Here is a 25625-nt window from a genome sequence, read left to right as displayed (position 1 = left end):
GGATAGTGTGGGACGAGAGTGTTTCCGGGAGGCAGTGACCAAAGGCTGCTAGGGTGTCAGGTGGTGCGGGAGGCTTTGTCAAATGAGGACTGGAGAGTGGGCTGTTGAATTTAGACTTGGAAGTTATGGAGAGTTTGTTTGGTCTTGCGAGGGGGACAGAAGGCCCACTGCAGGGTTCTGAGGTTTGGGAGAAAAGTGAGGACAGATTGCTCTTTCAGAAAATTTTGCTGTGGTCGAGAAGGAGAGAGATACTGCAGTAGCTGGTGAGGGCTTGTTTCCAGAGAGAAAGTGAAAGTCGCTCAGTGTCTGACTCTTTGCGACCCCATGGACTATACAGTTCATGGAATTCTCTAGGCAAGAAGACTAGAGTGGGTAGCCTTTCCTTTTCCAGAGGATCTTCCCAACCCAAGGATCGAACCCAGGTCTCCCACATTGCAGGCAGATTCTTTGCCAGCTGAGCCACAAGGGAAGCCCTCTATTGTTTCCACAGTAGAGGCCTGAAAATATATATTTTTTAATATTTATTTATTTGGCTACACTGGGTCTTAGTTGCAGCACAAAGGATCTAGTTCCCTGACCAGGGATTGAACCTGGGCCCCCTGCATTGGGAGCAGGAGTCTTAGTCACTGGACTACCAAGGAGGTCCCAAGGCCTGTGGATATTTATAGGTCAGGGGGTGGATCCATTTGAGAGGAGGAGGTTGAACATTCAAGAGAGAGAAGGGATGGTCTGTCCAGCAAGCTCCTGAGAAGGGGGAGAGGATGGGAGGACCTGGGCAGACAGAGGGAGGCTCCCGTGGTATAACAGGGTACAGTAGAGGCAGGAAGTCTCTCTGTTTGGTTTTAGCTGAGCTTTGGGGAGATCAGCTGGTGCCTGAGGAAGGCCGGAACAGTGGTTCCCTCCGTGTTTTATGTGTGTTGTGTGTATTTCTGTGTGTGCTCAGGCCTTCCCCAGGTCTGGGCTGCCAGCTTGGACGGTGTGCCACAGGGAATATCCCCACACTGGTCTGGGCGGAGGCTGGGCACCTCCCACTCCGGGCTAGCTCCCTGATGAGATTCTCAGACAGTGTTTCCCCTCATTCATCAGCAGAAAGGTTCACAGAGCAGGCGTGGGAACCTGCTCTGTGGCCAGGGCCTCCGCTAGCTCAGGCCTGCATCCCTGCCTTCACTCGCTCCCAGGCTGGATTGGCTGAAGGTGGCGTCCACTATTTTTGGCCTGTATTGTATGTAAAGGCTTGGGAAAAACAAAGGTTGACTCCAGTGTGCCCCATCCCCCCGCCCCGCTTTGATCGGTCTTTGACGGTCTCCCTTCTCATCAACCTATTCAGCCACACATTTCAGCACCAGAAGTGACGGATCCAGGAGCTGGGGACAGCCTGAATCCCTTTGGGAACCTGGTCCTGGGTGTGGATCCCAGATCTTTTTCAGGTCCTTATCCACTGTCCCCTTCCCTGATAACCCCTGATAATCCAGCTCCAGGGCCGGATGACCCCACCCCCCGTCACCTGATGGTGATGATGATGGGGAGGCGAGGGTAGGAGCGGTAATCCAGCAGGACCACCGAGGAAACGGGCCTGAGCTGCGGCCAGGGGAGTCGGCCAGCATCCAGGGATGCTCCCCTCACCGCGCTAAGATCGGGTCGTGCGCGCCTCTCTAGCAGCCCAGGGGGCGGGGGAGGAGGGCGGGCAGAGTCCCACAAGGGAGCGCCGAGGGGAGGCGGGCGCCGCGTACGTGCGGCGAGCGGCCGGCCGCATGAAGGGCGCGGGCGGCCGGCCCCCGCCGGGTCCCGGGCCCGCTCCCCGCTCCCGCGCGGCCGGGCGGCCCGGGTCTTCCCGGGGGTCGCCGGCGGTGGCGCCTCCTGGCTGAGGCTGTCGGGGCGCGGAACCGGGGGCCTGGGACACGCGGGGGGCGCGGGTGGGAGCGGGGTTGGGGGTGGGCGGGAGGTGGGGAGCCGGGAGGGAGAGGGAGGTGGGGACGTGGCGGCGGCTCAAGCGGGCGGAGCCGGGCAGCGGCGGGAGGCGGAGCCGCCCAGGAGGAGGTGCCGAGCGGGCCCGGCGCCGCCGCGGGAGGTTCTGGAAACGCCGGGAGCGGCGCGTGTCCGGGTGAGCGTCCCGCCCGCCTGGCAGCCCGGTCCGCCGCGGGGCTCGGGCACCGGCCGGGGTCACCGGGCCGAACCTTCTGCCCGCGCGGGGCCGGGAGCTGGGGGCCGGGGGTCGCGCCGTCCGGGCCGCAGCCCCGCGCCCTCCGCCCTGGTTCTGCACCCGCGTGGGTTCCTGTCCAGCCGCCGAGTCCCCTCCCCGAGCTAAGGGCGGTGAGGTCAGCGGCGCCCTTCCTGCCGGTCCCCTCGGGGCGGCCGGACCGGGTGGGGAGCGTGGCTGCCCCGAGGGTCAGGCTCCCGGGAAGGGGCGGCCCGGCCCGAGGACACCCGGAGCTTGGAGGAGGCAGGGGGAGCCGGGCAGGCCTCTAGGGGCCGTTTGGTGTTAGTCCACCTTCTTCCATCCAGAGGCTTGGGAGTCTGTAGCCTTGGCCCTGTTTGGTTCCCATTAAGACAGGCTATTGGATGATAAAGTTTTTTTCTTTTTCCCCTCCTCTCCAGTTTTGCCTCAGCAGCCGCGGAGACTTGTAACTGGTTAACTAATTCAAGAAACGAACCCTTCAGTGTTATCAGAAACTCCAAGGAGTTGCTGGCCCACTGGGGCACGCGGACTAGCGACCAGGAAAGGCCAGGCCCGGGTCAGTGTGGTGAGTGGTGTGCTCAGAGGGAGCACTGGACTGTGGGTACTTGGTAGAGGACAGGATGCTTCAGGCCAGAGGACTTCCTGGAGGAGGTGACCCATGACCTGGAGTGGTCAGATGAAGGTTGAATAAAGGGTAACCCAGACAGAACAGCCTGTGTGAATGGAAGCTGACCTGGGCACTCTAGAGGAAGCAAGGAAATGGGGAAAGGGATACTTTAGTGGATAGCTGCCTAGAGACCCTGTCCAGAGAACGTTAAGTGAGAGGACAGTGCCTGGTATTGTGTCCTGTATGTGGAGGGTGCTCAGTGAACCCTTGCTGCGTGAATGTGGATGTGGGAGTTTCCTTTTCCAGGGCACAGGCCCCTGGTCTCTGTCTTCTAATTGACACCCTTAAGATGGAGAAAAATATCAAAGTCCCTCCCAAGGCTGAGGCTGGTGTCTTCTGCTGTAGAGTGATATACCTGAGGCTTGTGCTGCTTGATGTAAACCATCTGAAGCTCAACAACCTCAGCCCTTTTGGAGGAGATCCTGGAGATCAAGAGTTGGGGAACATTGCTTTGCAGCTTAGGGTATTCTCAGATGTTCCTGATTTGGCAGAGAGCCACTGTCCACCTAAGAATTTAGAGAACGGTTTTGCAACCTGCTGCCCATGTCATATCTGGGATAGCAGATTCCATGATTTAATTCTCTGTTGAATGAACTGTGGTTTCCTTTGGCTTGTGCTCAGACAGTCCCTGAAGCTTCCAGGCTGCAGTTTCTCACTTTGTTCTGGGTTTCCAGGTCCAGCGGCTCTGTTCACTTCTCCCTACTCATAGGATGTTTGGGCTTTGAATCCTGTTATTCTTGAGCCTTTTGTAGACAGCCGACTCTGTCCACTGTATGGCCCAGCCAGGGAAGCCACGTAGCAAAGATGGGGTGAGTTGGCTGGGGGCCTCATCCCAGAGATGCTGTTGTGCTGGGCCACCCTAGTTCTCTGAGAGATCTGCAGGCAGACATGGTGGCAACTGAGCATTGTCTGTGGCTTGTGATAGGCCCTTCTATCCTGTCTCGTGCTCTGAAATGGCGTACCCCGGAGAGTGCCTACTTTGTCACTGTTTTAGCCTGGCCAATCTCTGTTCATTCCTGGAGTATCTCCTGTGTGCTGGGCTTTTGCTTAAAGTGTGCCTGGGGCTGGAATGAGGGAGGAGGGAGAGGAGGCAGTGACGGTGGTATAATCCTTGCCCATGGGTAACTCATAATCTCTCTGAGATTGCTGCTTGTTGCTGGCAGCTGGTCACATGCCAGGGAGGAGCTCAGAGTATGAGCGCTCACAAGGAGCTACTGCATGGGTACAACCCTGAGAAATGAGTAGGGTAGCAAATCTAGGGTCTGCTCATTTCATGAGAGAACCTCCCTTTTTGACTCTGCCCTCCCACATCCTTGGGAGGGCCTGAGACTGGATGTTAAGACCTTGGCCAGTGTGTGGCCACGCTGGCCATGCTGTGCGTTGGGCTGTTGGGTGTGTCCCTGGTTCCTGGGATCTGTCTAAAGTTTAATTTTATGCAGATGGAGGTTGGCAGGAAATGCTGTGATGCAGGCACGTGCAAGCCCAGACAGGGTGCTGGAGTGAGAGTTTAACTTCGAAAAATCTAGCAGTTTTTTTGGACTTCTGAAGTGCACCAGGGTGGGACGTGAGTCTGTTCTTGAGCAGAGAGGGCTGGTGGCCCCTGTGGTCGCTGGGGTTTGAGCTGCAGATGTGGAATGAAGGATATAGTTTTTATTCTCAGAAGGAGCAGAGGGGGTTGAAAAGTATGGATTAGACTTCTTGGAGATCTAGGAAAAAGTATGTGTTTAAGTGGTGTCATTGCAGGGCAGAGGGTTATAAATGTTTGGGTAGTGAATTCTCCAGATCACTGGATGTGACTCCGATCGCAGACCAGCATCTGCTCTAGACGTTTCAGGAAGTGTTTGCTAGACTATACCCTGCTCTGTACCTGGCACTCCTGAGGGCCCAGGGTGTGGCCATGATCCTGAGGCCTGCTATTTGTAGGAACTCAGAGTGTGCAGGTTAGAGACATAGAAATAGGTGAGATTGCAGAGGACAGGTCTGGTCACCTGTTTTTTGCCAGAGAACTTTCCTTCCTTGGTGAGAGAGCCAGTGATTGGCCAGTTTTCAAAGTTAACTTCCTGATGGTCAGTGTGCTGCTTTAGGCCTGACTCCACCCTCCCCTGAATCTCTTTTGACACTCTTGGGACAAGGAGGTTCTCCAATTTCTGTTTTGTTTTCGTCTTCACTGTCTCACAGACTGGACCTTCTTTCTCTCCAGGGGTCAGCTGCTCCAGGTCTGTTGCTGATGACTGGTGGAAGTTGTGCCTGGTGCTAGGCTGCCCGCTGACATCTGTCATTACATTCAGTCTTCAGAACAGCCCTATGAGATGTTATCACTGTTAAATAGATGGGAAAACTGAGACTGTAACTTGGAACTGTAACTCCTTAGACTGTAACTTGTCTAAGATTCTGAAACCTGGAAGTGATTGTGGAATTGAGGTTTAACTCTGGGACGATCTGACTCCAGGGTTGGTGTGCCTGCCTGTATTGTCTTGTCATGAGCTGGGCCACTTGGTCATCTGTGAATGCTGTGATGTCTGGGCTGGAGTGACTGCTCACTTGAACTGGAGGCACCATGTTCCTGTCTTTCTGAGCCCATGTTGCTGTCTGCCTTCTGGTGGGATCCAGCTATGGATATCATAAGGCTGCTTTGTGAACCACAATAAAGTCTTTGACTTGGGCAAGCCTGTTCTGCTAGGCCACAGTGTGACTCCTCCTTTTGGGAAGTCCTTAGGATGCTATATGGCAACAGATGTTACTGAGTAGGATTGAAGGCAGCAATAAATAGTGGACGATATGTTTTGGCTTTGCGTCTGAACTCTGCCATTGATTTGCTATAGCATGTGAGTTGAGCAGCTTCAGTTATGTATTTTACATGTCTCTATCTGAAATGGGGATGAAAATCTATCTAGTTTACAAGGTGTTGGTAGAAGTGAAAGATTTTTGGAAACATGAATAGTGGTTAGCTTAGCCTAGTTCCCAGAAAAGACAGCTTAAGTACTTGATGCTTTGTTAGAAGGTACACTTGCAAAGTAGCAAGGGTAAGGGAATAAGAGAAGGGTAAGAGAGTAGGGTAAGTTAAGAGAGAGGTAAGTAAGTAAGGGTAAGAGAAGGAAGGGAAGCAAATCCCAGGTGGTGCTGTAGCAAGCTGGCTAGTCTGCAGAGAGGTGCTCTAGTTGTTCAGCTGTGCAGGACATCTCTGGGTGGGCTCTGCTGCTTCTCCCTGGAGGCCTGGAGAGGGGATTTACATGCTGATGTCCTCTTGTGTCTGTTCTTCATTGGTCACAGTTGCCCAAGGAGGAGTTATTTCCGCCCACCGCCCCCAACCCTGCCCAGTCCTCAATTGCACTCCCAGGCCCTCTAGCAGTCCCCAGAGAGGCCAGCAAGGCACTTCACTGGAGTTTAGAAGTTGCAGGAAGGGTCTGAGATTTGGAGCCTGCGCAGTGTCCTTCACTGGGTCTGAGGTAGAGCAGGTGGCCCAGGAGGCAGGTGAGGCCAAGAGAGTACAAGGTGGTCCTCCTGTTGCATCCAGCAGAGCTGAGTGTGGGTCTTCTTCTTTCCCGTGGTTCCTGATAAGTTAGTCTTGCCTAGACTGCCGAGTCTGTGCCAAGACTCTGACTGAAAACCCAGCTGGCTTTTGCGTGTTGATTTGTACAGCCTTTTGTGCTACGTTGTTGTCTAGTTACTGAAGCAGGAGCCTTGTGGTTTTGAGGGTACCCAGGTGGGTAGTACAAGTCAGCATGTCCAGGTGCTGGATAGAGAAACTGCGGTCAGCCCTCCCTATCTGCAGACGTGACACCCATCGATGCGGAAGGCTTACTATATGATGCTTAGTATATAAGGGACTTGAGCATCTGTGGATGTTGGTGTCTGTGGGGTCTCCTGGAACCAATCCCGTGTGGATCCTGAGGGACAGCTGCATAAGGAGAGGTATGCAGGATCATCTAGGCTTCTTTAGGTTCTCAGTGAAGGAGGCTGTTTTTCATGTGATGTGGTTGTTGAAGGTATGAAATCTGGAGTCATGAGATGGGGCTGGAGAGGGCTGTAGGGCCAGGTCATGCAGAGTCAAAAAGTGCTAAGGAATTTGGACTTTGTTCTGAGAACAGTGGAGAGCCTTTGGAGGGTTCTTACCGAGAGAGAGACCAAAGGAGGGGATGCAGTAAGCCGTGCTGGCTACTTTGTAGAGCAGAGGTGGGAGGGAGGCCACAAAGATGGGAGTCCAGTGCAGGCAGGGGCCAATATGGCAGTAAGAAGGACTTAGGGGTGGTTCAGATCAGGGTGATAGTTGAGGCATGATATCAGGTGAGGAGAGTCGGGCACCTCTCATCCCTCCCCTGGGGTGCCAGGGAGAGCAGCTCATGGGCCTCAGTGGACATCCATGTGCATAGGTGGTCGGGCCTCTGGAGCCTCTGTCAACTCTTGCTCGGTTGAGCACGCAGGTTCTCTTGACTGTGCCACGTAGAGTTGGCCACACGACCAGGAGGCGAGGCCACTGGAGGGAGCCCTGTTCAGGCAGATCTTGCCCCTTCACAGAAGGCAGGCATCCTTTTGTTCGGAGCCAAACGAGACCTGTTTGTTCTTGGCATACCCATGTTCTGTCTCTAGGCTGTTAAATACATTGTTAAAACTCAAGCTGTTGTATTTGGTTTGCAGCTGGGAGCTTGGCATAGGTTCCTGCCTGATGAGGTAAGGGGAGAAGCTGAGGACGCTGCTGGTTTGCAGTTGGAAACATCTTTTCATGGCTGCTTGGCCCCGTTGTGAATGTCCTCTCCAAAGAGCCAGCTTGCCGGGGCCTGTGATTGTGTGTCTTGGAACTGCCCTGTGCTTAGAAATAGTGCCGGTTGCCTGGTGGGTGAATTATTGTCGCTAGCGTGTTGGCAGGCTTTGAAGGACCTCCCTGTGAGGGCCCCAACTCAGGCTGCTGGGTCTCCTGGAGTCCATTGGAGAGGGCTTGCTTTATTTTCTTCTCATTTTAGATATTATATAAAGTATATTTCAAGTTTCCCGTAGAACTTCTTGTGGAAAGATTAGGAAATACAAATAAACATAAAGAGAAAAATAGAATTATTTCACCAAGATAACAACTAGATTTATGACTCCCTGCTTACATATATATGTAGGTATGTAAATTTCCATATATAAAAATTTTTCTTTATAAAAATGAAAGCATAGAGTATATATTGTTTGGGAGCCTATTTTTCTCACTTAACAAGATGCTTTGGTCTTCTCTTGGTATTAAAAAGCGTACAGTATCCATTCCTACACAGTCCATAACCATCCATTGTATGGAAGAAATGTAACATCTTCTGATGTTACAGTTTCCTGGCACGAACAAATCTGTGGTGAGGTTTTCCTTTTTGTTGGGTGCCAGGTATGGGCCAGAGTTTGTTCAAAACTCGGGATGCAGCTTACATAAAACTCAGTATGGGTTTTCTGCTCAGGCTTGCTGCTACTTTATTTTCATACAAGGGGGCTCAGTGTTGCCCACTTCTAGGCCTATTCACTGTGGATTTCTGAGGGTTCCTGGAGGGCTTCTGGCAGCACTGGCGGGCATATAGGCACCCACTTAGTCTGTCATCAGCAAGCTCTGGTATAGGTATGTGATGGCATGGGGGGCATGCAGGTGACACTGTGACCCCAGTCCTTGGAGACTGCCGCCTGCCAACCTGACCCTGATTAGATGACCTTTTGTACACCTAATACAAATTAGTGTTCAGGAGAAATGGGATGGGGTGACAGTTTAGATTGAGTGGTCCGGGGGCTGCGTGGGAGTGCCTCGGTGTCTGGGCCAGCAGGATCGTCAGCCCCCTCCTCTGTCAGAACAGGACTTTGTAAGCCCTTGGTCGCCCAGAAACCCATCTGTGATTCTTTGGGCTCTGCCTCCAGACTGGGATTCGTGGATAGTCTCAGTCTAAGCCAGATAGCACATTCCAGAGAAATGACAGCTGGTATTCATGTAATGAAGGAACCTGGCTGTATTTTCGTGAGTGCTATAAAGCATGAACCGTGGCCAGTATCACCAATTTGAAAGAAACAATGAGGTTTCTCCCTTCCTTAAATTTGTTATCTGATCCATGAGGAGGCATGCCACTGCAACTGGTGATGGAACAAGGGACAAACGGTGACCCTTGCCTCCCACTTTCCAGCCGTGTGTAGTCTGGCCTCCTGCCTGGGTACTATTCTCCCATCACCCCAGCCTGACAGGCAGTTGGCTGATCCCTTATTGTCTGCAGACACAGCCTCCTGGCTCTGGGTTTTTACTGTTCCCTCCCTACATGTGTACAGAAGGTGCTCTCTTAAGCTGATGAAGCCTCTTGAAGTACAAGGAGTAGACCCCATTCCCTGAGAAAGGGTCTTATGTAAGCAAGAGGACAGGCCTTCTAGAATCCTGGTGGTGGATGCAGGGTGCTGAGGTCTGGGAGCAGATCTGTGACTAGAAAAAGGAGGGTCTGGGCTCTCCCTTGGGGCTGGACAGGGCCCTGTCACCTCTTCTCAGGGACTTGCTTTCCTCTACTGCCCTAAGTTTATAGTGGACCCCTTAGCCCTTCCTCCCTACCCTGCAGCAGGTTCTGGGCTGAATAGTCTTGTCCTGTGTATCTCTGGGCCCCTGACACCTAGGGCACTGTCAGCTTGGCATACATTTGGCAGGGGGTAAAGGGGGGCACTCACTTATCCTCTCCCCTTCCTCATGTGAAAGTTGCTCAGTCATGTCCAACTCTTTGTGACCCCATGGACTATAAAGTCCATGGAATTCTCCAGGCCAGAATACTGGAAGGGGTAGCCTTTCCCTTCTCAAGGGGACCTTCCCAACCCAGGGATCGAACCCAGGTCTCCCACATTGCAGGCAGATTCTTTACAAGCTGAGTCATCAGGGATGCCCCCCTCTTCTTCATACAGGAACCCGTTTGGGGTTGAGGGTCGTGGTTGGGCTTCTCTGAGCCTAGCTGGGAGCCACAGTGGATTGGAATTTCTCCTGGAAGGGTGAAGTGAGGAATGATGGGTGTGACTGTGCGTCCAATCAGCCGTTGCAGGCAAAAAACTGATGAGCTGGCATTAGTCAGCTCAGCCTTAGAATTCTGTCAGATAAGGCTTGCAGTTTGGAGGGAAAGCCTTTGTACTTCCTTTATTTTCCTTGTTTTCTCTCAGTAAATTTCCAGTGGGGCTTGGCTGAAGTAGAGCAGGAAGAAGAGGGACTGGCAGAACTGGCGTTCGGGTGAATGTACCTCCTGCGTGCTCCGGGCCGCGTGGCCCAGCTGGGAGATGATGTCTGAAGCTTACGTTGTATACTTGGGTCCACTGCCAGTGGGCTTGCCCCATGGTGTGCCTTCTGCCTTCAGAGCTGCGTCTGGCTATTTCTAGGCTGATGGGAAGACAGCCTCTTACTTATGTCAGCAGCCCAGCCCAGTCTAAGGTTTTGGCCCTGTGCGGCTGATTCATTTTTGTATCCAAAGCGCCTAGCTCAGTGCCTGGCACAGTAAATATTTGCGAATGGTGATTCTCCATGAGGACAGTGTCTCCCGAGCAGCCTCGATGCAGGAAGAGCAGTGTCTGCCCAGCCTGCTCTCACCATGGCCAGATGCAGACCAGCAGGGAGCAGTTTGATTTCTCTTCTGGCTGACCATCTGCTGTATACCTTGTTTTGGGTGTGGACCACCCCGCCCCCCGGGGAGGGGGGGCGCTTGTTGTGTTCGGTTCTCTTTCTGCCCACGGGCGGTGTGTTACATCTGGGTCCTCAGCACCCGGCAGTGTCCTGGCACCTGTGTTGGAAGGAAAGACAGAGAAGAGGTCTGGGTCAGAATCTTGAACTGACAGACCCTTAGAACCAGGGGTGACTGTCCCTCCTCCCCATTTAGCCTTCGCATGTTGTCAGTGGTTATCAGAAGTTGAGAGGGCAGAGTCTCTCCCATGGGCACTCAGACTCCCAGAGCAGGGGACAGAATTAAGTGAAGATCCCTGGTTCTACACCCTGGTGTCTTTCCACTGGTGATCCTGAATATCTTCCTTAACTTCCATGTGCTGGGTCAGAGTCTGGCACGTTTGAATGTCTATGTGTATGTGCACATGTGTATGTGTCCTCTCCTAAGTTGCTTTTTACCATTGTTGATCTAATGACTATCACTGAATGCCTTGCAGACACTGCCCTCTGTGACCATGAAACCCTGGGAGTCCACATTGCTGGTGGCCTGGTTTGGTGTCCTGGGCTGCGTGCAGGCTGAATTCTTCACTTCTATTGGTATGTGCCAATAGGACTATCGTCTGCCTGGGCAGTCCTTGGCTCAAGTGCCAGGGGATGGCACTGCCTGAGGCCTGTTCTCCTTCAGGGTGGGGAGGCCTCGTCCACTGGTTTTAATCAGATCTGGGGAAAGTCAGGCTTGCAGAGCTGCTGTTTCCACCTCTGACTCCTGATGACCTGGATGTCCTTCCTGGTAGGTAGGTGGCCGTCTCAGCTGGGCCTCCACCCTGGAAAGTGCAGGCTGCTCCCGGGCTGCCTGGCCTTTCTGTCCAACTTTCTCCTGGACTAGAGAATGGTTCTGAGCAGAGAAGCCCCTCAGACATCCTTGTCCCAGGAACATGACCCAGCTGGGCAACAGTGGGAGAGTGAGATTCAGGGTTTCTTCCTTAAGGTGTCCTCAGGGCACTTACCATCTGCTTGGAGCCTCTGCCTCTCTCTTCCTAAAGCTGGGGGCCAGGACCATATGAGTGCCTAGGCCTCCTTTAACCCTAGGCCCCCATGACCCCAAGAGGGCTGACATGCGCCTGGCTCAGCTTGCCTCTGTGCCGACGTCTTTTGCCTTAAGGTTGGGAGCTGGATGTCCCTCACCCACTTCTTACTGGCCCTTTTATCTCTCCCTTCCAGGACACATGACAGACCTGATTTATGCAGAGAAGGACCTGGTGCAGTCCCTGAAGGAGTACATCCTGGTGGAGGAAGCCAAGCTCTCCAAGATTAAGAGGTGTCTGATGTCCTGAGTCCCCACAGCCACCCTGAACCAGGGTGGCAGGAGCCCCCACCAGGAACCCCCCCAGGGTGCCCATAAGAGGAAGCCCTTGAGGGGGCAGTATGGGCCTGGCCTGGGTTTTACTTCATGCCAGTCCCCCAGAGTAGCTAAATATGTGGGCTGAGGATTGCTGCTTTTTCCTTTCTGGATAGAGATCCTCTGAACCTCACCAGGAAAATTACCATAGGTCAAGATCCATGCGAATGGGTGTATTAGAACCTTTTTCTGTGGTTCTACAGCTGGGCCGACAAAATGGAAGCCCTGACCAGCAAGTCAGCTGCTGACCCTGAGGGCTACCTGGCCCACCCTGTGAATGCCTATAAACTGGTGAAGCGGCTAAACACGGACTGGCCTGCGCTGGAGGACCTTGTCCTGCAGAACTCAGCCGCAGGTGAGGGGCTGTGAGCGGTGGTTTCGTGAGCTGCTGCGATCCTGGGCTTGCGCCTGCGGTGTGTGGGTCTGAGCCGGTCCTGGTTCAGGATGTTGGTGTGCACATGCAGTGTGCGGACAGCAGCTGCTCTTATCTCTGGGGACCTGGCGATTGGCTGTCCTTGCTTTCAATTGTGATATTAATAATAATCAGTTCTTGGAAGTTTCCTGGTGGTCCAGTGGTTAGGATTCTGTGCTTCTGCTGCAGGAGGGCATGGGTTTGATCCCTGGTCAGGGAGCTAAGATCCTGAATGTCACACAGCATGGCCAAAAAAAAATCAGTTCTTGCCTTTTTCTAGTGTTTTGGTGTCCCTTTTGGGGTGGGGGGTAGTGACTTTTTTCTAATTATGCTTTAGTAATACATTTTTCTAGATAAGTTGGAAAACAAAAACAATCATATAAGAAAATTACAGTTTTTAATCCAATTGTCTGATGATAATCACTATTAAAATCCTAGTCTTTTTTACACGTGTATAAAATGGAACCATACCAGGGAATGTTTGAGGGACCAAACAAATTAACAAAGGTTAAGTGGGCTAAGTGATGGGGGCGTGGGCCTCCTCTAAATTCATTCCCATTCATATCTTTTAGAAAGAAGACAAATCCATTGGCAGATTTGTGACATAAGCTTATACTGTTTTCCTGAATTTTTCAACTGCTGTGTATGTTTTTTAAATGTTCTTCTGCCACGTGATTTTAATGTCTGGCTCAGTAATATGTCAACCCACTCCTGTACTCTTGCCTGGAAAACCCCATGGGTGGAGGAGCCTGGTAGGCTGCAGTCCATGGGGTCGCTAAGAATCGGACACGACTGAACTGACTTCACTTTCACTTTTCACTTTCATGCACTGGAGAAGGAAATGGCAACCCACTCCAGTGTTCTTGCCTGGAGAATCCCAGGGACGGGGGAGCCTGGTGGGCTGCTGTCTATGGGGTCTCACAGAGTCGGACACGACTGAAGCGACTTAGCAGCAGCAGCAGCAGCAGCAGTAATACGTCACACTGATGAAGTGTGAAAATGGTCGTCAGTGGACATGGAATTGTTCCCAAGTTATCAGCAATCTTACCCCTATCTATCTGCCCACCTCTGATTATTTCCTTATGATCAGTTCCCATAAGTGGGATTTGCAGGTCCGAGTATGAACTTTTTTTAAAAAAACTTCAGCTCTGCTTAGTGCTTTTACTGTGATAGTACTTCCTATGCTCTAATATTTTCCTCTTAGCAGCAGATGGTGGGGCAGGCCTGGAGGTGGGCCCTTCTGATTCCAGCCTTGGGCCCAGCCCCCCTGGACCCACTGCCTCTCCCCCCTGCGTTGGAAGTGCTGATTAACCTCAGATTCGTTGTCTCTCAAGCTGAGGCGTTTTAGCCCTTGTGGCCAGACCGGGCTGGGCTTGGCTTGGCTGGGAGCAGAGTGGCCTCTAGGGAGGGATTGGTGAACTCAGCCGGGCTGGAGCTGTGCCCAGTGAGCTCACTGCCTCCAGAAGCCGTGGCTGTCTTTCCCAGACCCTGCCTCCCAGCCTGGGCCTGTAGCTCAGAACTGGCCATTCTGCCTGCACCGCAGGAGAATAAGCCCGCCCAGATGATCTCCTGCTCTCCAGTCTTATTCTCCATACCCAGCCCCCACCATCAACATCTGGTTCCTTTGGAAAACCTTATAATTACCCAGAGGGAGATAGGACAGCCCCAGAGAGCAGTAGGTTGTTTTTACCTCTTTCTTTCAGAGCTCTTGCCCCTGAAATGTGGAGTGGGGAGGCAGGGAAATAACACTAACAATGTGGCTTTTTCTGGAAAGCATTTTTTTCTCTCTGGATTGTAAACTCTTAATGTCCCTGACCATGCAGCCATGGAGGAGACAGGGTTGCAGCATTTTGGCTCCTGGGTCCTCAGGCGTGGCTAGAAGTGGATGTTTGTGCTTGAGGTTGTGGGTGCTGTGGGAAGAGGCCAGAAAAGAAATGGCCTTGGCGTTCCCCTTCCAATTCTCAGCTCCTGAGCACAGGTGAAGCCCCTAAATCAGCATGGGAGAGCCTGGCCCCCACTTGAAGTCCTGAGATTGCAGGAAATGTCTATCTTGCTTTACAGCTGGGTCTTGGAGTCACAAAATAGCTCCTTTGGTTGCTTCTGTGGTTAGGGTTCTCCCAGACTCGGGGCTGTAGTCTTGAGCACCACAGTCAGGGAGCTTATGCCCTGAGCTCAATGTGAGTCGCAGTGGCAGGAATTATCCTAGTGAGCAGAGCAGGCCGGTGTGGTCTGGCAGGGTAATCACGCACAACAGGGCATGTGTGGCCCATCTCAGTACTTGGCCTGCTCAGATGATCCTCTGATCCCTAATCTTGGTGAGGGGATCGCGCCATACACCTCTAGGACTGTCATCATTACCTTTCTGGATGATTAGGACCAGTGGTCAGGAATGAGTGGCCAGCCGGGCTCTCTTCTGTCCCTTGGGCTCCTCCATCTGAGATGTGGGCCAGGAGTTTGTGATTACCTGGCCGGCCTAATAATCCTAAATCAAGGTTTACCGTGTGGTTGGTTTTCTGCTGAGTGGTCAGCAACTCCCCCCTTAGTCTTTTCCTGTGTCCCCGTCAGTTACCTCTCTGTCCCTTCTGTCTCCACCAGATCTGAGTGCTTTGGAGCCAAGACTCTCAGACTCCCACATGCTAATTAGTATGAGGGGGCCGTTCTGTTCAGTTCAGATGAGCAGCACAGGCAGTTGGTACAGTGAGGAGTAAGAAAGGAGAAGTCTCCCTGAATTGGAGCCACTAGGATGGGCTTCCTGGAGGAAGGGGAAATGGCCCTCGTGGGAAGGGGCAAAGAATTGCACTAGCCAGAGATCTTCCTTTGGGTGCCTGTCTGGCTCCAGGTGAAATTCTGTCCCTGGATGGAGGTAACCTTTTGTTCTCACTCTCTCCTTTGGAAGATTTTATTGCAAACCTGTCGGTGCAGCGACAGTTCTTCCCCACCGATGAAGATGAAACAGGAGCCGCCAAGGCCTTGATGAGACTTCAGGACACATACAAACTGGACCCAGATACAATTTCCAAAGGGGACCTTCCAGGTAACTCACCACTCCAGACAAAGCCTGTCCAGCGCGTGTGTCTACTATGGCGTCTGGATAGGGCTGGAGCCGCTGCTGACTCATGGTCTCTAACCCCAGGTGCGCCGTCACCTCTGGCAATGGTTCTCTTGTTTCCAGTTGGTGCCAGTCCCCTAGTCCGTGACAGCCGCCTCCCCTCAGCCCCTGCCCCACCACCGCCCTCCAGCCCAGGCCTCCCCTCTCTCAGCTCAGGGAATGCCAAGGCTGCCGCTCAGGACCTCCTTGGCCTGTGTCTCCAGAGTACCGCTCAGGTCTGTATCCAGACCCACTTCTGTTCCCACCCTCCAGGGTCCTCTTGCCCAGGAGTGATCTCTGAAGAACTCATTGTCCCGTGGCCCATGTGCCCTCAGTTACAGTCTGCCCCTGTTTCTTCTGTGTCTGCCTCTCTGGACTCTTCCCCCCGAGCTCATCTCAGAACCTCTGTTCTTGCTCATCTTACATACCCTGGCCTCAGGATCCCAGGCCCCTTTGAGTCTCTGCTGCTGATCGATCTCTTCTCCCTCCTGGTTAGGCAACTGGATAGTCATCTACACTCTTTCTGTTTCCTTGGTTCCTGTGTCCCCCTGAACACACAAAGTCTGGGCTGCTCCTGCCCCTGCAAGATCACCAGGGGCCACTTGGATGGTAAAGCCAGTAGACAGGTTTCAGGCCAGATGTTCTTTAGCTTTTCACTAGCGTTCAGCATATTAATTGCCTGATTCTTCCTGATGTTCTCCCCTCCTTTGAATTCTGAGATGCTGATCGCAGCCCTTTCTCTTTTGGCACCTCTCTCTCTCATTTCTTTTACAGGCCCTGTTTCAATTCAACTGGCTGCCTCAGTATGTTTGTAAGAAGGCGTGTAGGGGTTTGGAGGCTATTAAAGGGCAATAAACCTAGGGATTCCGTTAGACTCTGGTAGATCTTGGAGGCCACCTCACCCTTGGGGACCCTGTAGGAGGCACAGCAGAGGGAATCATGGTGTGTGGGAGAGGGAGGAACTGTGTTATTGGCTGGTCAGAGCCTGGAGCCTTGGTACTGGGAAGCCCAGGGAGCCAACAGGAAGACTGGGGATGTCTCCTTAATCCTCACTCAACCAGATTTTGGCCAAGGCCAGGAGGCCAGAGAGAGAAGGTGGCTGGGGGCACCTTCAGGATCCGTTCACCCTATAGCTAAGAGAATGATTGATGGGAAGAGGGAGCCACAGCCAGCGCATTGAGCCTTTACATTCAGTAACAACCGCATGTGTATCCTGGAGGGGCAGTGAGGGGTGGATGGGAGTTGTTCCCCAGGGTGCTGTTCCTACCTGGTGTCTCCCTAAGCACCTTCTCCAGGGGAGCCTGTTCACAGTCCTTTACTTTTAGGGCTAAATCCAAATTCCTCTTAACATGTGGTCTTTGCGGTCTTGCGTCGTACCGTCTCCCTGGCCTCCTTGTCTGTTGTACTAAGCTTCATCACTGCTCGGCTTCTTTGTTTCATCCCACAAACTCTGCAGGTTTACCTTTATGGCCCTTCAGCATTCAGCTCAACTGGTATTCTCCCGAGAGCACGTTCCAGAGAGCAGACTTTCACGTTGGTTTCTGGGAAAGATACTGAGTGTTTGGGAGCCATTCTTGACATTCTTGGTATCTGTGAGACATATGGTAACAACTACTGTTTATTACACTCTGAGGACTCATAGGAGACATTTTCATGTGACATCGTCTTCTTAAGTTCTTGGCACAAGTCCTCTAAAATTGATGGCATTATCTCTTTTTAGAGGTAACAGACTAAGAATCAGAGAGGCTAAGTAACTTGCCCATAGTCACACAGCTGTTGGGTGCCATAGGTAGGCCCACACAGACCCTGCTTTGTCCAACCCCCTCATCTGTGTTATGCTGCCTCCATCAGTGTTGAGTTCCTGCACCTATAGAGCCAGAGATCTGTGGAGGTTCATGGAGAGTGAACAAGGACTCAAGGATGCCCCCGTTTCTCCTGTCTATGGTCTTCCTGCTAACTCTGTCTGGTGTTTATTTTCCCCATTTTCCTATCCTGTCCTACATTGTCTGTTCCTGAGCCATCCTGGTGAGCAGCCCCTGAAGCCAACCCATGGCAGCAGGGGTTTCATTCGGGACATCTTAGATATCAGGCAGAAAGAGCCCACTCTGAGGCAACTTTTCATTGTCAGCCATGCCTGGGTTGTAAGGAAGTTCCTTTGCTTTCCAGGAGGGTCACAGCTTAAACCCTGCATCTCCACATAGCTTACACACCACATCTCCTTCTTGACTTGAAACTCTTCATGGTCACTTCCAGCATGAATCAACAGCAGACGACCTATGGTCAGAGGACCTGCTGAATTGACCTTTACCAAGGGCCCACCCTGGCGGCTCAGATGGTAAAGAATCTGCCTGCAGTGTGAGAGACCTGGGTTCAGTCCCTGGGTTGGGAAAATCCCCTGGAGAAGGGAATGGCTACCCACTCCAATATTCTTGCTTGGAGAATTCCGTGGACAGAGGAGCCTGGTGGCTACAGCTGATGGAGTTACAAAGAGTGGACAGGACTGAGTGACTCACACCTTCACTTTGATGGGCCCCACCACCTAGTGGTCGAAGCTGGCACTGCAGTCTTGTTTCTTGACCTCCCTTGGCATCTGTCACACCTCTCCTGTTCCGCTTCTGCTATCTCTTAGGTACTTTTCAGCGTTATTCACTCCATCGTTTCTGTACAGGTGGCCTCTGGGGCCCTGGCCTCAGCTACTGTGTCTCTCTTTCCTGACACTTATTTCTGGAAGCATTTATCTTCATCCATGGCTTTACCTGCCACCTCAGTTCTGTTTTTTATATTCAAGTTATTTTTTCTAAACTTCCAGTCTCAAATGGCCAGCTACCTCGCAGACATCTCCTGTGCAGCTTGCAGGACCTTTATACTCTCCTGAACACTACTTCTTGGGTGTCCTGGGCTCCTCCATAACAAAGGCCCCATCCCCCTTGGAAAGAGGGGAGTCTGAGGCTAGGAGATAGGCTGTGCACCCCAGCCGGAGGCAGGGCCAGCATGGCTGTGCTTTCTGTACTCAATGGCCCTTGGAGGTGTGTAGTCTGAAATCCTAGTGGGCCTCTGCTGGGGTGATGCCCCCCGTCCCAGGGTCCCAGGCTCCTGCAATGGGGGAAATCTCTCTCCCTAACCCTTTGTAGCCTGACTATGTGCCTCTCCGGCTGCAGGAACCAAGTACCAGGCCGTGCTGAGTGTGGACGACTGCTTTGGGATGGGCCGCTCGGCCTACAATGAAGGCGACTATTACCACACGGTGTTGTGGATGGAACAGGTACTAAAGCAGCTCGATGCTGGGGAGGAGGCCACCACATCCAAGGCCCAGGTGCTGGACTACCTGAGCTATGCCGTCTTCCAGTTGGGTGACCTGCACCGTGCCGTGGAGCTCACCCGCCGCCTGCTCTCCCTTGGTAAGGAGCCTCTGGGGGAAGGTCAGGTGCAGATGGGGAGGTGGCAGGGGTGGCTGCTGTCAGGGACCAAGCCAGTTTGACCAGTTGCCTAGCCGGTGACCAATCCTTTGCTGCTTTCAGGCCCAGGCTAGCTGCCAGCTTGCTCTTTACCTACCTCAGTTCTGGCCTTAACCCTTGCCCAGTCACTGATGGGTACATTCAGGCCTGCACATAGATTTCTATTCCATTTATAAATGGGAATCCAGGTTTGTAGTCTATCTGCTGCCCTGTAGAGTGGAGTCTTTATTACAAGCACAATAGCTCGAGAGGCAAGCTGTATTTCAGGGTTGCTGCAGTGACAGTGGCCTGACCTGTTATTAGAGGTCTGAGGTCTAACTGATGGACTTGCCATGGCTTTGGTCATTTAAGTGTCTTGTGATGTTAGACTGAAGGAGATGAGAAGCACTGTGTCTCAAGAACCTATTTGTTCCTCTTCTTATTAATATTTGGGATGTCATAGTCTGGGGTTTCACTGGCCAGCAAATACTTCCTTTTGCTGCTGCTTTTCATGGGTTCTGCGTCTGAGGCCAGCTAGTGTGGATGTCTGTTAGACGGATGTGGGAAGAGAGCTTTGTAGACTCTGTTGTGTCAGTAAGAGCCTTGGACAGGGAGTCGGGTCACCTGGGTTCCTCTGAATAACCTCACATGAATTTCCTCACATCTTTGGGCTTCAGTTTCCTCATCTGAGGGGGTGGCTCAGTAACCCTGCCAGGCTCGCTCCTTCGTGTCGTGAGGCCCATAGGACAAAGCCGTGGGAGTGTCACGTGGCTGTTCTTGTTGCTGGTGTTTCAGCCTGCCTTCTTGCTGTGGCCAGGGTGTGATGCGCTCACCAGTAATGGAACAGATGGACTCTAGGGCACGGATGAAGCTAGCACACAGCCAAGTTGGGAGGAGGAGGCAGAACTCTGGATTGCTTCTCTGGACCCGTGTCCTCAGGATTTCCAGGGAAGTCTGAGAGGAGATCAGCATCAGTGGCACAGCATCCCCTCCACCCCCTGCTTTGTTGCTCCTTTCTCATCTCTGACCAGAGTGGAGAGAACCTCTGTTGGCTTTTCCTCTATGACCAGCAAACCCCGCTTAGGTGCTGTGGAAGCCAGAATGCTGCGTGCAAGTTAGCTGCTGGGAGAGAAAACCGCTTACAGAATAATTTCTCTAAATGACCTAACAGATGTTTGTGGTTTCCTTTTCCTTCATGTTCTTTCCTTTTGTAGACCCGAGCCATGAACGAGCTGGAGGGAATCTGCACTACTTTGAAAGGTTGTTGGAAGAAGAAAGAGAAAAAATGTTATCGAATCACACAGAAGCTGAGCTCGCAGCCCAGCAAGGCATATACGAGAGGCCTGTGGACTACCTGCCCGAGAGGGATGTCTACGAGAGCCTCTGTCGTGGGGAGGGTGTCAAACTGGTGAGACACGTGGATGGGTCAGGGCCCAGGCAGTGGACCTAGATTTCAGCTCTGGACAGACAGATGTGAGGAAGATGTTACTCTGTCTGTAGGTGGTTTTCTCAATCCTTGGTAGTATCTGCTGAGGCTGACATGTGGATGTTCTTCGAGGTACAGGATAGGAGGTTTGTCTTCCTTGAGGTCCCAGGCAGAGTTTCAGTCCTCTGAGTTGTTGCTGAGCACCTCTCCCCATCCCAAGAGGCCAGCTTCTGCCTGACTCACTGTTCTAAGAAAACCCATGGGACTTGATGTGCCTTGGGCCGCAACGGAAGTCGTGATCTCTAGCAAAGACAAGACAGTTGCTAGAGCTTGGTATGAGGTATCAGTGGCCTTGGAGAGCCCTGGGACCCTGATGCTTCCTCACAGAGGTGGCACAGATGTGAGGCAGTCTGTTGGCCTTCTCTGTGCCAGTATCTGCTTGCTCCCGCTGGCTCTTTGTCTAGAAAGACGTCCCCTCTGCCCCAGCCCTCCTCACCTACTCACAATCTCTGTGAGAAGGGTCAGGAATTACACCCTGCCACAGGACTTGTCAAATGAGGTATTCTTGGGAGAGGAGAACCTCTGCATGATTTGTGGCATATCATTTCATGCCAGCCAAACTGAGTGGCTTGTTTTCTTGTCTGGTGAGGTGGGAGGGAGCGACTGCTGGACATGGGGTTTGAGACCAGTGTCTGCAGCCAGCTAGTCTGGGACTGAGGGTTAGGACTCACTCGGTTCAGGGCCTGTTGTTCTGTGTTCCCCAGACCCCCCGAAGGCAGAAGAGGCTCTTCTGTAGGTATCACCATGGCAACAGGGTGCCGCAGCTGCTCATCGCCCCCTTCAAGGAAGAGGACGAATGGGACAGCCCGCACATCGTCAGGTACTACGACGTCATGTCTGACGAGGAAATCGAGAGGATCAAGGAGATTGCGAAACCCAAAGTAGGTGTCTCCGCCGTTCCTTCTCAGGCCACTTAGTCCAGGTGCCATGGGGCAGTTTGGTTGCTCACCCAGCTGGCCTCTGCTGATGTCTTGCATGAGTCCACCGTCGGGTACTAAGGTGCTGCAGACTTGATTTAACCTTGAGGAGTCATGGTCCACGGAGGGAACCAATGTGGACAGACAAGGGTGGGAAATAAGGGCACCTGGGCAGGTTGGTGGCTGTGTGTGGGTGAGTGTTTAGGAAGTATGCCCTGGGGTACTGCCAGGCTGGGTCCTGTGAAGCTCCTGATTAGGACTGTGAAGAAGTGATTGACTTGGAGGAGCATGAGTATCCCTGCAGGACTGTCTTCTCATCTAGCAGCACGCTGGGTCTCTCTGTTTATTCACACCTTTAAATATTTTCTTCACATAAGCCCACCACTTCTCTTGTTAAATTTATGCCTAGGCGGTTTGTTGTTGTTGTTATTGTTATTGTAACTTCACTTTGTTTCTTTCATCATCATGATTTTACTGGTTACATTATTAAATTAGCTTACTATCATAAGCTAAACTGTTGATTGTAAAGATACATTTCATAATAGCTAATGTGTCCTGAGTTCTGAAGTGTGGCAGGCCCTATTCTAAGTCCTTAACATGTGTTAACTGCTGTGTCTGTTCAGCAGGCTCTGTCATCATCTTCATTTTACTCACAAGGAAATAGACCCGGTGCAGATCACAGCTAGTGGTTGAACTAATTTCTTATTCTTTTGGTTTTTAGCTAATTATCTTAGGTTGTCCATATAGTACTAGCACCTACAAATTAGAAAAATTTTGTTTTCTCCTTCCTATTCATTATAGTTCTGTTTCTGTTGTCTTGTTGAATTGTCCAGAGCTTCTAGAGAGTTTTTATAATAGGAATCTTTGTCTTGTTCCTGAATTTCCTAGAAATGCCTTTGGTACTTCACTGGTAAGTGTGCACGTTGGCTGTTGGTTTTGTATATACATCATCATGTTACAAAATTATTCTTCTATTTCTAGTTCATAAAAGATTTTCTCCCATTTGATATCTTTCAAAGAGAACTGCTTGCTCCCATTTCCCTACCCTTCTCCTGGTGATCAGGAGGAGGAGTTAGCTGGAGATCCTCTATTTCTCTGCTTCTAAGAGAACTGTCGAGGCCAGGAGGCCAGCACTCCTGGAGAGACCTAAGTAAGATAGGTTCCCATCCTGGGCCCTGGACTGCATCTTGGAACAACCTTGCTTTGAGGTACTAGGACCTCCAGGGCTCATAGCCACTTGTTAGGGTCACTGATATTGCTGAGGGAGGGTCTAGCCAGTGTGTGTGGAGAATGGGGACCACAGACCCCCATGCTCTTCCATTCCCTGGACCAGCTCCAAATTCCTGCAGGAAAGAAAACGGCTTTCTTGGCTGTCAGGTGAGGGAGGCACTGTGGTACCAGACCCTCCTGAGAGATTCCTCCTTGTCCCTCTGACCAAGGCAGAAACATTGCTGTGTGTGTGTGTGTTCATGTTGGGTGCATGTGTGCACATGGGTGTGGCTGAAGAGGAGAGTGGCTGGGAAAGCTAGTCTTGGAATAGAAGCCCTGCGAAGGGCCACACATGTTGGCTATTATAGGCGGACCTCTCCTTTCCGGAGCTTGTGAGGGACAGATGCTATCCTGGCTTTGAAGTAGGGCCCATGAGCTTAACTTAGCCTGTGGGGAATGCCTGGCAGCTGCCTGCGGGTCTCTGGCCTGCTTTCAAAATAGCTCTGTCTGTCCCTGGGAGCCGAGCACAGCTGCCCAGAGCCTCCCTGTGGGCGTCAGGCCAGTGCTGTGGTTCACTTGTTTGGATGGGATCTAGCCACAGCTGCAGTTGTCATCAGGAAGGAACAGCAGGTGGGATCTCAGGGGAGCCCTCCATTCTGGGTGCAGCGGGTCTTACCCGAATGTGCTGCAGCAGCACCTGTCCAGGTGGGCCAGCCTTCTGGTCCATCCACCCCCTCCATCCCTTCTGCCACCTCTTGCCCTGACCTCTCTCTGACATCCTCACTGGCCTCCTTGTTCCTGCTCTGACCCCTCCTTAGTCAACCCTCTACGGTGTATCCACAGTGATCTTTCTTACACTCAGGTTGTGGTGTCCCTCCCCTGCTTCTCACCGGTCACAGGTTACATCCAGCTCAACCCCCTCTTGCCGCCTCAGCCTGTTCTCAGCTCTTCCCTCTCTCTTCTAATCCACAGTCATATGCCACATCCATTTCCACCTCTGGGTCCCTGCGTTGCTGTTCCTTCCCTGTTCCTGTAACGTTCTCCTGCCTGGCTAACTCCTGCTTACCGTTCAAATCTCAGCTAAGTGGTTCCCCCATCACCCTCTTAGGAAACCAATCTTGACCCTGTAGACTGTGCTCCCCAGACACTGAGCTTCCCGCTTCCCAGCTTCTACATGCTGTGCTGTGACTACCCAGCTCGTTTTCTGCCTTCCCCCCGACTGAGTTGTACGAGGATAGAGGCCATGTCTTGGTCACCCGGCATTGTGCTAGGCACATGAGTAAGCACTAGTTAAGACAGTCCGCAGCTGGAGCATGGGGGGCTGGCTCCAGGCAGCAGGCCCTTCCTGGGAGTATCACTGCAGCAGTCTGTGGAAACTGGGGGAGATGAGATACGTGAGGTGTGTACGTGTTATGAGTGAGCATGTGGAGGTGGGTGGCTTCCAGCGCCGTTCACTTATTGCTGCTTGTAGATTGCTTTCCTTGACTCTATCTTCTGACCTTACAAAGCTCCTAAGGGAGTGAAAACTGTGCCTTCTGTTTTTGTTCCTTGTGCAGTGGGAGGCCAGCAGGGGCTGTGCAGAAGGAGAGTGTTTGGGTAGGTTTCTGGGCAGAGGAGGTTGCTGAGGTTCAGAAGGACAGTGGACTTGACTGTGTTAAGAGGAGCATGCGAGACAGACTCAGGGACGGCAGCACAGTCTGAATGTGGTGGGAGTAGCCAGGCATGGGCAGGTGTGGTGTGTGGGCCTGGGGAGAAAGGGGCTGTCCAGGCAGATGGGTCAATGGACTAAACAGACTCCATAAGGCATAATTCTGCAGACAGCGTGGACCTGGGAGGGAGCAGGGGTGGGCAGTGGCCAGGCTCTGACAGTAGAACAGGAATTTGGAGACCACTGCCCTGGCCTGGCTTGCAGGATCAAGGGGCCTTGGCTAGAGCCACTACCTGTAGAGCTCCTTCCCCTCCTGGTCTGACTGGCAGATCAGGTCCCAGTCTCTCCAGGAAAACACTCAAGGCAAAGAATAAGTGTGCCCTTTCTTCCTGCCTTCCAGCTTGCACGAGCCACTGTTCGTGATCCCAAGACAGGTGTGCTCACTGTCGCCAGCTACAGGGTTTCCAAAAGGTTAGCAAAGGTGATGGTGGTGGAGGGATGGCTGCTCAAGCCCCAGCTCCGGGGCCTCCCAGTTCCTACTGAGGGCGGGTGACTCGGGTGGTTGTCCTCCCTGCTGGCGCCCGCACCTGCCTACGTGGAACTTTCACTCTGTGCTGCCTTCCATGCTGGCCCTGAGGCTGGGGAGAGTGTAGGACCTCATCTAAGTCTGCTTTGCCCTTCTTCTTTTCTCTCCCTCTTGTTTTGGTGTAGCTCCTGGCTGGAGGAGGACGATGACCCTGTTGTGGCTCGGGTGAATCTGCGGATGCAGCACATAACAGGGCTAACAGTGAAGACTGCAGAATTGTTGCAGGTATGGCTTGTTCCTGGGACCCTGGAGTTGGGAAGGGAGTGTTTCTAGCTAGATCATCTCCCAAGGTGCTCAGGGCTGGGCCTAGGGCGGCTTGCCCAAAAAACTGTATGACTATAGGATACCATGAGTATGGAGTGGCCTCCTATTGGGAAGCCAAAATTAAGTATGCCCACTGGCATTCAACAGTTAGTGTTCACAAATGTCAACTGAATATCTTCTCTGTGCCCAAGTATCACACTAGGTGCTAGGGATCATTGGTGGGTATGGCAGGCCCATTTACGTCGTCTTGACTACAGAAGCTGAAAATCCTGAATTGTTCCAGGGACACCTCTAAGAGCTGTGAATATATTCAGACGTATGGTTCTGAGTCTTAGTCAAGTGCACTTGGAGGTAAAGTGTTCTGTAATACTTTAGCAGTGAGAGGCCTAGATTGGTTGGATGGTGAAGATGAAGTACTCCATTTTAAGTGATTCCCTGGGACCCTGGCTTCCTGCTTTTTATTTCAGAGGTGAAGACATATGGCAGCAGCATACTGAACATTATGGGCAGAGCTCCTACTAATGTGTCCTCTGTTCTATTGAGTGCAAATCAGCACTGTGCATGCTCCCTTCTGAACAACCCCGATTCTGAATTCTGTAAAGTGATGCCCTGAGACACTGCCAGAAAAGTTTCACTGGCATTTTTTCTTGAGTCTCCTGGACCTGTTTGGCCAGATGTTCTGTGTAATTAAGGATCTCACACTTTAACTGATCAGCCATAG

At 52.3% G+C, this 25625-nt stretch overlaps 1 protein-coding gene and 1 non-coding gene across 10 annotated transcripts in view; one reads left to right on the top strand and one right to left on the bottom strand.

The window, feature by feature from the left end:
• Nucleotides 1-569: 569 nt before the first annotated feature.
• Nucleotides 570-641, bottom strand: TRNAW-CCA. The gene has a single exon. It is a non-coding gene; the product is annotated as a tRNA-Trp (tRNA).
• A 1304-nt stretch (nt 642-1945) lies between these two features.
• Nucleotides 1946-25625, top strand: part of P4HA2 (prolyl 4-hydroxylase subunit alpha 2) — a 32501-nt gene continuing 8821 nt past the window's right edge. For 2 of the 9 annotated variants that reach the window (XM_043465996.1, XM_043466001.1), the window contains exons 1-10: nt 1978-2101; nt 10959-11058; nt 11683-11779; nt 12064-12215; nt 15169-15306; nt 18519-18758; nt 20009-20202; nt 20985-21161; nt 24455-24525; nt 24766-24865. In XM_043465996.1, coding sequence (XP_043321931.1) covers nt 10977-11058; nt 11683-11779; nt 12064-12215; nt 15169-15306; nt 18519-18758; nt 20009-20202; nt 20985-21161; nt 24455-24525; nt 24766-24865 — 1251 coding nt within the window. In that variant the 5' untranslated portion in view covers nt 1978-2101; nt 10959-10976. The other 7 variants (XR_006269061.1, XM_043466003.1, XM_043465998.1 and 4 more) reach the window with 6 other exon arrangements.

This window comes from Cervus canadensis, chromosome 4 (genome assembly GCF_019320065.1).
Source record: "Cervus canadensis isolate Bull #8, Minnesota chromosome 4, ASM1932006v1, whole genome shotgun sequence".
Classification (NCBI taxonomy): Eukaryota; Metazoa; Chordata; class Mammalia; order Artiodactyla; family Cervidae; genus Cervus; species Cervus canadensis.
This window is presented reverse-complemented; position numbering and strand designations above follow the sequence as displayed.